This window comes from Mustela putorius, unplaced genomic scaffold (genome assembly GCF_011764305.1).
Source record: "Mustela putorius furo isolate JIRA1106 unplaced genomic scaffold, ASM1176430v1.1 tig00004035_pilon_pilon_pilon, whole genome shotgun sequence".
NCBI lineage: Eukaryota > Metazoa > Chordata > Mammalia > Carnivora > Mustelidae > Mustela > Mustela putorius.
Window position 1 is genome coordinate 2,191,324 of NW_025422171.1, and position 13,243 is coordinate 2,204,566.

The window sequence follows — 13,243 nt, forward strand, 5'->3', positions numbered from 1 at the left end:
TGAGCCATTCAGGCATCCCTCTGCTTCTCTTTTTTTAATTAAATATTTTTGGGGCACCTGGGTGGCTCAGTAGGGTAAGCGTCTGCTTTCAGCTCAGGTCATGATCTCAGGGTCCTGGTATTGAGCCCTGCATAGGGCTCTCCACTCAGTGGCAAGTCTGCTTCTCCCTCTCACTCGGTGATCTTTCATTCTCTCAAATAAATAAATAAATAGAATCTTAATAAATTAATTAAATATTTTTTCTTTATTTGCTTTGTCCTCATTACTTTGTCATACCATATAAGTGTACTTTCTAAGACTTAGTTATCACATTAATGAATATCATTAGAATTGTTCAGTATAAGAGCTACTTTTATTGCTCACAGAACGGGTGCTTTTTTTATCTAGCTCTAAAAAAAAAAAAAATCCTATGTTAAATTAATCTGCCTGTAGTTAGTCTCTTGGTGGAAATCAGGAAAAAAATCTTGGCATTCTGAGTGGGATATAGGAGCCACACTAAGTAATAAGCATTTGTTATAATAGTGGATAGCAGTTATCCTTTGATTTTTTCTGTGTTTTGAGCATCCCAGAAACCAAACAAATCCATCTAAATTTTTATCATATAAGTTGGAATTAATATACCCAAAGATTCAGGATTGGATGGAAAAAAGAAGAAAATACGTAGAGTCAAATCTAAATGGTGATAGCAGGTATGGTGATAAAGAAACTTGACTTGGGGCTAATATACTCTCCATTTTATCACTCATACTTCCTCTTTCTGGGGAGCAGTGGGGAGAACCTGTGGCAATTTTATGATGGTAAGTTCCACTTTAAACAAATACTCTGGGTTCTTTTGTTTTCAAGGGGAGTTTATTGTAAGAGTATAGGAGGGCATACTGGGAATCCAAGGAAGTATAAGGAATCCAACCAAGCTTCATATGCAAATATCTTTCAAAAGCATAAAATGCTCATAATGAATGCTTAAAGGAATTTACAAATTAAGAACTTGATTTTCAGGCCTTAGAAAAGGCAAAAGATGCAGGAAGAAAAGAGAGAGTCTTGGTGAGACAACGAGAACAAGTTACAACTCCAGAAAATATCAATTTGGATTTAACATACTCAGTAAGTATAAAATACCTGTTGAGTAAAATTATTTTGGCTAGGATTTGTAGATTCTGAAAGTTTTTTTCTTTTTTCTTATTTTCCGTTGTTTTTTTTTTTAATTTTTACGAAGACTTTATTTTATTTTTATTTTATATTATTTTATTTAAATTCAGTTAGCTATTATAAATCTTATTGGACCTTAGGTGCTCAGAATTCAATTAATAGACATCTTTATGAAGTTCATGAGGCACTCTTTGTTCTGTGCAGAGACTTTTTTTTATTTAATTAGTTTTTAATAACTTAAGAAATACCCACAAACCCACCACCCAATGACTCTATTTCTGGAAGATTGCTAATATTTATGCTCTGTTTTTAGTGTGGTTACTTTAATGAAATTCTAATGTGGACTTTTTGTTTATGATTTTTAAGAACTTCCAACTAGGTAATTAATACAATGTTCTGTGAGGGTAGTGAAAAAAAACAAAAACTAATTTCTTACAGAACTTTTTTTAATTCTAAAAAGACACTAGATGTTTATACTGGTGTTTTAAAAGGGTGTATTTTTTTTTTAAAGGGTGTATTTTTAATGGGAAATGTGTTCATCTGCCATACAAATGGGAAAAAAGGGCATTTGAAACTTTGAATAGGAATTTTTAGATGTTTATTCTTAGTAGCTAGTATCTTTAAATTCCATAGAATCTTTAGGGAATAGTTTCTAGTGATCTTTTTTTTTATCTGTAGGAAGGTAAATTTCTATAACTTAGTGACTTAAATTATAATGTTGCATACAGAGAAATACTTTTTACAGTTTTGTATGTAAAGAAGTACACAAATGAATCTTTAAGATATTTCCACATAAGGTTTAATTTTTATTTACAAAGAAAATTTGACTCCCTATCTTACCTTCTCCTTTTATTACCAGCAACATTAACAATACAAGTTTATTCTTTGTAGGTCTTTCTGAGATTAATGGATGGCAAATACCACCTAAATTAGAAAGAATACTTATGAAATTAAGGTGCCGTATAGAGGATAGCTATATTTGTCTCAATTTTCAGCTTCATTTTGAATGCAAGATATTTCTGTGCATGCTTCACTTCCTAGTTGGTTGGGTATCTTGAGAAAGGCATCTAGCTTTGTTATAGGATCTTAATCTCTGAAAAGAGTATAAATAAAATGGGCCTATAATGGTCATTACATGTGTTTTTGCAATGTTTATTCCTTAGGTTCTTTTCAACTTGGCTAGTCAATATTCAGCTAATGAAATGTATGCTGAAGCACTAAACACATATCAAGTTATAGTGAAAAATAAGATGTTTAGCAATGCAGGTGGGTATATGTAGTCAGTTTTCCCAGTAAGTATAATTCTTCTATTTTTTTCTAAAGTTTATGTATTTAAGTAATCTCTACAACCAGTGTGGGTCTCAAACTCATGATCCCAAGATCAACAGTCTCCCAAAATCAAGAGTTGCATGCTTTTCTGACTGAGCCAGCCAGGCAGACTGAGTATAGTAGTTTTGTAGTGTTAATTTACTTTTCCCCTTGTTTTCTTCAAATAATCTAAGTTCTAAACAAATTTATGTTTATATGGAAGTGTCCTGCTTAAAGATACTGTTTATATGAAAACCCACATAAATACAAATGAAGAAACATATGTTGGTGTGAGGTATATTGCCTAAGAGTAAACAAAAAATGTATTGTTTGGTATAAGGTATATTGCCTAACAGTAAACAAAAATTATATTGTCATCACAAGTAGAATGAACCATTGCAAGCCCATCAAACATGCTTTGTTTGGTTCAATTGGTTAAGCAGCTACCTTTGGCTCAGGTCATGATCCCAGGGTCCTGGGATTGAGCCTGATTTAGGACTCCCTGTTCAAGTGGGGAGTCTCTTTCTCTCTTTTCCTTGCCCCTCCCCCTCTTTCATGCTCTCTCTTGCTCACCCTCTCTCTCTCTCAAGTAAATAAAATCTTTTAAAAAATTGCTTTTCCTTGTAAATTTATTCCCAAGAGACTACAGCTTATATATATATATATATATCATTTATATTGTGTAATTTTTTGGTAGTAGTGTTAAAGTTTATCAGAATTTCATTTCCTTTAATATATTAAAATATGTGTAGCATTATTGAATCTAATTTTTAAATTCATTTTTTTTTAAGAAAAGCACAATTCCAGTTTTATAATGTAAATCACTTGTTTTCTAGCCATATCTTCAGGCTTCACATTTCCATCTATCTTTAGTTCCATTTCCTTATGGGAGATTAGTGTGTAGATACAGGAAAATAGTATAACTCTTTAAAAGTGAAAATTTTAGTTAGTGTCTGAAGCTTCCTAACTTGAGAAAAGCATCAAAGAATATGAAGTAAGGACATTTAAAATACAGAAGAAGTGAAGAAAATATAATATTATATATTCATTATTTTTTTATTAGGAAGATTGAAAGTGAATATGGGCAATATTTATTTAAAGCAAAGAAATTATTCCAAAGCCATTAAATTCTACCGAATGGCACTAGATCAAATTCCAAGCGTCCATAAAGAAATGAGGTAAGTTTACATAGGGATAACTTGGTGAAATTTAAGTGTTGCTTTTCAGAAACAAGATAACTCTTCTGACCTGTCACCAGTGGGTTGGATGTTTTTAGGTGTTTGTACATGTTAGGTGTTTAGATTTATGTTGTATCAGTAGCATTTTGATGTGTTCCCCTATTGACTACTTACACACATTTATATAATGACTAGTTAAAGGTTAGAGACAAAATATGTAATCAATTAAAATAAGACAAAACTAATTGGCCTGTATAAGGGATAACCTAGCAGGCCATTAACGGCAAATATTAAGTTACTGCCAACATAAAATCAAAACAGCAGTCCTCTAGAACATAACAGACTACAGAATACCTTAATTCCTATAGGCTAGAAATTAAGACCACCTTATATTCTTGCTGTAGATTGAGAATGAAATAGTTCAGGAAGGGATTGCATTTGAATCTTAGAAGAGGGGAGAGGAGGAGGAGGAAGCTGGAATATTTTCTATTCATACAATATTTCAGGAGCAGAAACAGCAAATTACCTTATGGTCTTGTAGTGACCTTGATACCATAGATGATTTCCAGGATATTTACTGATTATAATTTTCCTTGGGCTTAGTATAATTCCTCTGTGAAAGCTAGTTTACTTGTGAATGCCACCTTTAGTGATTATTTGTTTTTTAGTAATATATCATTATTATTGGGAAATATCTAGCTTCTAGGACACAATGCTCTTAGGCACTTTTAACTCAGGTAACTCCAAAACTTTGAGCACTGTATAAAAAGATAATAATATTAGCTAGTTTATGTCAAGTGTTTAATTACCAGTAATCAAGAGGTGCTATAGTAACTAAATTGAGGGACCGATTTTTAAGAACAAGAATGGTCAAGAAAGGCTTTGTGAAGGAGGTGTACTTGCAATAGGTTACCTACGTGATGAAGGCAGAAAGGGTTACATTCCAGACAAAGGGAAAATTGAGGAGAGCCAAAGAAATAACAGTATTTGTGATCTGATTAGGGAGTTATGAATAAGTGAATTTAGTTGAAACAGTATTATGTTGAGGAGTGGTTAGAAATAAGATGGGATCACGTCTATTATAATGGCTATAATCAAATGACTGAAAATAATTATTGAAGAGCCTGTAGAAAAATTGGAAACCTCATACCCTGGGCATATAAAATGGTACAGCCAGTTTGGCAAATAATTCTAAAATTTATATGGAACCAGAAAAGACCTCGAATAGCCAAAGGGATATTGAAAAAGAAAGCCAACGTTGGTGGCATCACAATTCCGGACTTCAAGCTCTATTACAAAGCTGTCGTCATCAAGACAGCATGGTACTGGCACAAAAACAGACACATAGATCAATGGAACAGAATAGAGATCCCAGAAATAGACCCTCAAATCTATGGTCAACTAATCTTCGACAAAGCAGGAAAGAATGTCCAATGGAAAAAAGACAGCCTTTTCAATAAATGGTGCTGGGAAAATTGGACAGCCACATGCAGAAAAATGAAATTGGACCATTTCCTTACACCACACACAAAAATAGACTCAAAATGGATGAAGGACCTCAATGTACGAATGGAAAATAATATGGCAGTTTTTTAAAAAGTTAAACACAAATTTACCAGTGGGCCAGTAATTCCACTCTCAGGTATATACCCAAGAGAAATTAAAACATGCTATCACAAAGGATTGTGTGTGAATGTTCATAGCATTATTCATAATAACCCCAAAGTGGAATCAATCCAATGTCTGTCAAATAGGCAATGAATAAATAAAATATGGTATATTCATACTGTGGAATACTATTTGGAAATATAAAAGGAATGGAGTACTGATATATGCTATAGTATGGAGGACCCCTCAAAAGATTATGCTAATTGAAAGAATCCAGATATAAAATATTATATATGACTTTTTATGCAAGGTCTAGAAGAAACAAATCTAGAGAGACAGAAAGTAGGTTAATGATTGCGTAGGACAGGAGATGAGAATGGGAAGTGAGTGCTAATGGGCACAGATTTTCTTTTTAGGGTAACGGAGGTGACTTAAAATAGAAATGTGGTCATAGTTTCACAGCTGTGGAGATATTAGCAGTGCTTACTGAACTGTATACTAAAAGCAAGTGAATTTTATGATTTGTAAGTTAAACCTCAATAAAGCTTTAACAAAGCAATAAAAAATGAGAAAGGAAAGAAAGAACCTATCTGTGGAATGTCTTTACTACCATACTAAAGAATTGAGACTTTTAAAGCTTATCTATGTTTGTATTTCTTTAGGATTAAAATCATGCAGAACATTGGTGTTACATTTATAAAAACTGGTCAGTATTCAGATGCCATTAATTCATTTGAGCACATCATGAGTATGGCACCAAATCTGAAGGCAGGCTTCAACCTAATTCTTAGTTACTTTGCTGTTGGAGATCGAGACAAAATGAAGAAGGCATTCCAAAAATTGATTGCTGTTCCGTTAGAAATTGATGAAGATGATAAATATATTTCACCAAGTGTGAGTATAAGAAGACTGCTGTTGAGCCAGCTACCAGTTATCTGTGCTTTTCTGTTTCTAGAAATGAAGAAGTTGGAATGCGTGACCTTTTAGGTTTCTTCTAGCCCTATATTAATATGTTTTGATTAATTAAATTTAATTAATGTGCTTTTACCAGTTTTATTTGCTATTTAAATTAGGTTGACATTGCGACTCTGTTGAAATAGGGCTAGAGACTATGATTGAAGAATGACTTTACAATTTTAGTGAAAAAAGAGAAAATCTTACAAAATATAAGATTACATGCCATTCTTTAAGAATAATATCTTGACAAAGGAACCACTGAAGCCTTTTTTTAACTGTTTTTTTTTTTCAGTCATTGTTGAACAGAGGAAACTAAAACTGTGTGTACGAAGTAGATCAAAAATGAAAAGAAGTCCTTATCCTTATCCATCACTCAGAACTTACTCTTCTTATGCCTCAGCTTCTTTACATAATATAAGGCTAATTATACTAACCTACCTTATAGGGTTGTGAGGATTAAATGAGGTATATAAAATGCTTACAAGAGTACCTGTAACATCGTAAGTGCTAAGTAAACATTAACTACTATATATTATTTTCATATTGAGAAAAAATATCTTACCAAAAAATTATCTGTATTCTTAGGAGAGAGTAGAGATCTTGATTACTAAGGAATTTGATGATCATTAAAGTATTTATATTTGAGTTTAGAGTTTATGTCACACAGCTTCTGTGTACTTGGTCCTATTCTATTCCCTTTGACCTTTTATCAGTTGCTCAGAATCTGTTTGTTCAAGGAGAATGCAATTGATAATCAGAAATGAGAAGAAAAGTTCTGCTTTATGCAAGGGAAAATATCTTAGAAAGATTAATTTACTTTCCATTTTATGTAACTGCTTAGTGGTGAGGTTGATTAGAAATCCAAGTTCTTGGTATTTACTTCTGAATTGATCATTTTTTTTTCCAATTTTATTTTCCCAGGATGACCCACACACTAACTTAGTGATTGAAGCTATAAAAAATGATCATCTAAGGCAAATGGAACGTGAAAGGTAATATTTTGTGCCTTACTAAATAGGTTTAATTTTTATAAAAGAATTTAATGTACATTCTGATTATTTCCCTCAAAATTTGTTATATTCAGTATATTTCTCCAGTAAGGCTATTGTTTCACCATTTCTATATATTACTAGATTCTCTTTCTGCCTTCAAGATAATCATAGTCCTCAGGCTGATCCCAATTATTCTTACTCAATAACTCTTACTGTTTTCTTGTAATTTGTTTTCTCTCTGCATTTGGTGTAATATTAGAACTTTGCTCATATTACTTTTATTTTAAAAATTATATATTTATGTATTTTTGCCCACCTTCCCAATTAAATTTCATCTCCCAAAGGCAAAATTTTGCTTATTTCTTCCTTCCTTCAATATGGTACCTAGTCTCTGCCAAGTATGGTCTGAAAGTTTTGATATTTACTGTATATGTATTAAGAGTATATCACATGGTAGAGGGCCCTTAATTATTTTAATTGTGGTAAAAAGCACAAACATAAAATTTGCCATCTTTATTATGGTACATAAGACTTCTTGGTTTGGTAATGTTATGTGCATTAACATTGTTTTATAACCAGTCTTCAGAACTCTGTGTGTGTTTGTGTGTGTGTGTGTGTGTGTGTAAGTGTTAGGTCATATACTAATTCTGTTTATTCATTTTTAATTCCAGTGTCATTAAGGTTATATTAATTTCAGATGTACAGTCCTATACATTAGTCAGTGCTCATCATGATAAGTTTACTCTTAATCCCTCTCAACTATTTCATCCCAGAACTCTGTATCTTCTCAAACTGCAATTTTACCCATTGAACAGCTCTCTAGGTCCTGCCCCCAACACCTGGCAACCACCATTCTACTTACTGTGCTATGAATTGACTTTATTTACCTCATGTAAATGGAATTACATTTGTGTAATTTGTGACTGGCTTAGTACATTTATCCTAATGTCCTCAAGGGTCATCCATGTTGTGGCATGTAACAGGATTTCCTTCCTTTTTAAAGCTAAATAATATTCCATTATATGTATAGAAGGCCCTTAATTTTTAGAAAGTTTAATATTAAAAATACTTCTGGGAAGATGGAGTAGACATAGTTTTCTCCTGTTCTTCCCACTAAGTACAAATAAAACCCCTGAAAGTTACATATAAAACAAATACAAGAAAGGTGAAGAGAAAAAGACAGATTAGGAAGGGAGTTCAGGACTTGAGGAACAACATGGCAGTGAGTTCCCCTCATGTTTCCCAAACTTGGAGCTGAAGAAGCTAGCAATCAGAAAATGACAATGGTTGTATTAAAAAAAAAAAAAAAAAAAAAAAAAGAGGCACCAAGAAAAGCCTGCTTTCTTTAGCCAAAGGAAAAGGAGGGGAGACAAAGAAGGCTATCAAGACTGAAAACTTTGAGATAAATACCACACACACACACACACACACACACACACACACACACACTGTAGCCCCACTCCCATGCATGCTAACAAAAGTCAAGTGGGAGCCTAGCTTTCTACACCGATAAGGCTGTAAAGAGTTACCCATACCCCAAAAGTCCAAGTAGGGAGCCAGGACTTTAATCTGATAGGCCCTTAATGAGTCCCATTACTCTGGTGTCAACAGACAGCACACAGAAGCCTGGAATTCCACTTCATGTGGCAGTGTGAAGAACTCTCCCTCTCTTTTGGTGTCAGAGAAAATAATAGAGGGTCAGGATTTTCATCATCATTCAGTGGTAACAAGCCCACCCCACTGTGGTGTCAGCAGGGACCATGGTAGAAGCAGGAACTCCTGCCCTACCCAGCAGACACAAGGACTTGTTCCCATGTTGGTTGTCAAAGGAAGTTGTATTGGGAACCTAGGCATCTATTATCTGATGATAATGAGGTGGTATCTCTTCTTCCCCTGTTGGAACCATGTCAAAAAAGCCAGCTGAAACAGAAAATTTAAATAAAACTTTGGAGTATTATAGTGCAGAAATGTCCCAAGTTTTGATCAAGAATACTAGTCTTACCCAGAACCAGGATTCATTTCATTTCAAACCAAATGAAAAATCGAATCATTAGATGCCAACACTGACACGACAGAGATGTCAGAATTATCTGACAAATTTTAAATCAGCCATGATGAAAATGCTTCAACAAGTGATTATGAACATTGGTGAATGGTTTCAATGGGAGAATAAAGGAGATATGGAAAGATTCAGTGAACCGGAAATGGAAAATAGAAATTACACAATCTGAACAACAGAGAGAAGATAGAGTAAAAACAGAAATGAACAGAGCCTAAGTGACATCTGGGACTAGAGCAAAAGATCTGCAATTTTTGTCATCAATGTTTTAGGAGAAGGAGAGTAGACAAAGAAATAATGGCTGGTAACTCCCCAAATTTAGCTAGAGAAATAAATACACAATACAAGAAACTGAATAAATACCAAAGAGAATAAACCCAAGGAAATCCATGTGAATATACATCATGATTAAACTTATGAAAATTAAAGACAAATTCTTGAAAGGAGACAGTAAAAAACAACACTTAAGAGGAGGAGGAGTCGGGCGCCTGGGTGGCAAAGTGGGTTAAGCCGCTTCCTTCGGCTGGGGTCATGATCTCGGGGTCCTGGGATCGAGTCCCATGTCGGGCACTCTGCTCAGCAGGGAGCCTGCTTCTCTCTCGCTCTGCCTGCCTCTCTGTCCACTTGTGATCTCTCTGTCAAAAATCTTTAAAAAAAAAAGAGGAGGAGAAGTCAAGATGGTGGAGAAGTAGCAGGCTGAGACTACTTCAGCTAGCAGGAGATCAGCTAGATAGCTTATCTAAATATTGCAAATACCTGCAAATCCATTGGCAGATCGAAGAGAAGAAGAACAGCAATTCTGGAAACAGAAAAACAACCACTTTCTGAAAGGTAGGACTGGTGGAGAAGTGAATCCAAAGCGACGGGAAGATAGACCCCGGGGGGAGGGGCCAGCTCCCAGCAAGCGGCGAAGCAACAGAGCACAAAATCAGGACTTTTAAAAGTCTGTTCCGCTGAGGGACATCGCTCCAGAGGCTAAACTGGGGCAAAACCCACGTGGGGTCAGCATGGCCTCAGGTCCCACAGGGTCACAGAAGGATCGGGGGTGTCTGAGTGTCGCAGAGCTTGCGGGTATTGGAACGGGAAAGCCAGCTACAGAGACAGAGCCAACAGTAAGATTGCAGCTCAGGGTTACCTTGAACCAGTCGCAGGCTCCTTGAGCTCGGAGCGCAGCTGGAGGTCAGGCAAAAGGGAGTAACTGGGCACTGTTCTCTGAAGGCGCACTGAGGAGTGGGGCCCTGGGCTCTTGGCTCCTCCGGGCTGGAGACCAAGAGGCCGCCATTTGTATTCCCATCCTCCGGAACTCTACGGAAAGCGCTCAGGGAACAAAAGCTCCTGAAAGCAAACCTGAACGGAATATTCAGCCCCTGGTAAGGGCGGTGCAATTCCGCCTGGGGCAAAGACACTTGAGAATCACTACACCAGGCCCCTCCCCCAGAATATCAACAAGAAATCCAGCCAAGACCAAGTTCACCTACCAAGGAGTGCAGTTTCAATACCAAGGAGAGGAGCAGAATTCCAGAGGAGGAGAAAGCAAAGCACAGAACTCATGGCTTCCTCCCTGTGATTTTTTTAGTCTCGCAGTTAATTTAATTTTTTTTCTTTTTCATTTTTTTCTCTTCTTCTGCTAAATTTTTTTTAACTTTTACCCTTTTTTAACGTTTTTAAACTAGTTTATCTAATATATATATTTTTTCTTTTTTATATATTTTTCTTTATTCATTTTCTTTTTTAAATTTTTTCCTTTTTTCTTTTTCTTTTTTTTTCTTTCTTTCTTTTTGAACCTCTTTTTATCCCTTTTGTCCCTCCTCACGATTTGGGATCTCTTCTGATTTGATTAAAGCATATTTTCCTGGGGCTGTTGCCACCCTTTTAGTATTTTACTTGCTCCTTCATATACTCTTATCTGGACAAAATGACAAGGTGGAAAAATTCACCACAAAAAAAAGAACAAGAGGCAGTACCAAAGGCTAGGGACCTAATTAATACAGACATTGGTAATATGTCAGATCTAGAGTTCAGAATGACAATTCTCAAGGTTCTAGCCGGGCTCGAAAAAGGCATGGAAGATATTAGAGAAACCCTCTCGGGAGATATAAAAGCCCTTTCTGGAGAAATAAAGGAACTAAAATCTAACCAAGTTGAAATAAAAAAAGCTATTAATGAGGTGCAATCAAAAATGGAGGCTCTCACTGCTAGGATAAATGAGGCAGAAGAAAGAATTAGTGATATAGAAGACCAAATGACAGAGAATAAAGAAGCTGAGCAAAAGAGGGACAAACAGCTACTGGACCACGAGGGGAGAATTCGAAGGATAAGTGACACCATAAGACGAAACAACATTAGAATAATTGGGATTCCAGAAAAAAAAGAAAGAGAGAGGGGAGCAGAAGGTATACTGGAGAGAATTATTGGGGAGTATTTCCCCAATATGACAAAGGGAACAAGCATCAAAATTCAGGAGGTTCAGAGAACGCCCCTCAAAATCAGGGACCCACACCCCGTCACCTAATAATAAAATTTACAAGTCTCAGTGACAAAGAGAAAATTCTGAAAGCAGCCCGGGAAAAGAAGTTTGTAACATACAATGGTAAAAATATTAGATTGGCAGCTGACTTATTCACAGAGACCTGACAGGCCAGAAAGAGCTGGCATGATATTTTCAGAGCACCAAACGAGAAAAACATGCAGCCAAGAATACTATATCCAGCTAGGCTATCATTGAAAATAGAAGGAGACATTAAAAGCTTCCAGGACAAACAAAAACTGAAAGAATTTGCAAACACCAAACCAGTTCTACAGGAAATATTGAAAGGGGTCCTCTATGCAAAAAGAGAGCCTACAAGTGGTAGATCAGAAAGGAACAGAGACAATATACAGTAATAGTCACCTTACAGGCAATACAATGGCACTAAATTCATATCTCTCAATAGTTACCCTGAATGTTAATGGGCTAAATGCCCCAATCAAAAGACACAGGGTATCAGAATGGATAAAAAAACAAAACCCATCTATATGTTGCCTACAAGAAACTCCTTTTAAGTCCGAAGACCCCTCCAGATTTAAAGTGAGGGGGTGGAAAAGAATTTACCATGCTAATGGACATCAAAAGAAAGCAGGAGTGGCAATCCTCATATCATATCAATTAGATTTTAAGCCAAAGACTATAATAAGAGATGAGGACGGACACTATATCATACTCAAAGGGTCTGTCCAACAAGAAGACCTAACAATTTTAAATATCTATGCCTCCAACGTGGGAGCAGCCAACTATATAAACCAATTAATAACAAAATCAAAGAAACACATCAACAATAATACAATAATAGTAGGGGACTTTAAACACTCCCCTCACTGAAATGGACAGATCATCCAAGCAAAAGATCAGCAAGGAAATAAAGGCCTTAAACGACACACTGGACCAGATGGACATCACAGATATATTCAGAACATTTCATCCCAAAGCAACAGAATACACATTCTTCTCTAGTGCACATGGAACATTCTCCAGAATAGATCACATCCTCGGTCCTAAATCAGGACTCAACCGGTATCAAAAGATTGGGATCATTCCCTGCATATTTTCAGACCACAATGCTCTGAAGCTAGAACTCAACCACAAGAGGAAGTTTGGAAAGAACCCAAATACATAGGGACTAAACAGCATCCTTCTAAAGAATGAATGGGTCAACCGGGAAATTAAAGAAGAATTGAAAAAAATCATGGAAACAAATGGTAATGAAAATACAACGGTTCAAAATCTGTGGGACACAACAAAGGCAGTCCTGAGAGGAAAATATATAGCAGTACAAGCCTTTTCTCAAGAAACAAGAGAAGTCTCAGGTACACAACCTAACCCTACACCTAAAGGAGCTGGAGAAAGAACAAGAAAGAAACCCTAAGCCCAGGAGGAGAAGAGAAATCATAAAGATCAGAGCAGAAATCAATGAAATAGAAACCAAAAAAACAATAGAGCTAATCAACAAAACTAGGAG

General features: G+C 35.6%; 1 protein-coding gene across 4 annotated transcripts in view; it reads left to right on the forward strand.

Moving 5' to 3' along the window:
* Window positions 1-13,243, forward strand: part of IFT88 (intraflagellar transport 88) — a 164,039-nt gene that overhangs the window by 46,640 nt on the left and 104,156 nt on the right. For all 4 annotated transcript variants that reach the window (XM_045072388.1, XM_045072390.1, XM_045072391.1 and 1 more), the window contains 5 exons: window positions 997-1,101; window positions 2,310-2,412; window positions 3,518-3,632; window positions 5,903-6,134; window positions 7,119-7,189. In XM_045072388.1, coding sequence (XP_044928323.1) covers window positions 997-1,101; window positions 2,310-2,412; window positions 3,518-3,632; window positions 5,903-6,134; window positions 7,119-7,189 — 626 coding nt within the window. The remainder of the gene's footprint in view (window positions 1-996; window positions 1,102-2,309; window positions 2,413-3,517; window positions 3,633-5,902; window positions 6,135-7,118; window positions 7,190-13,243) is intronic.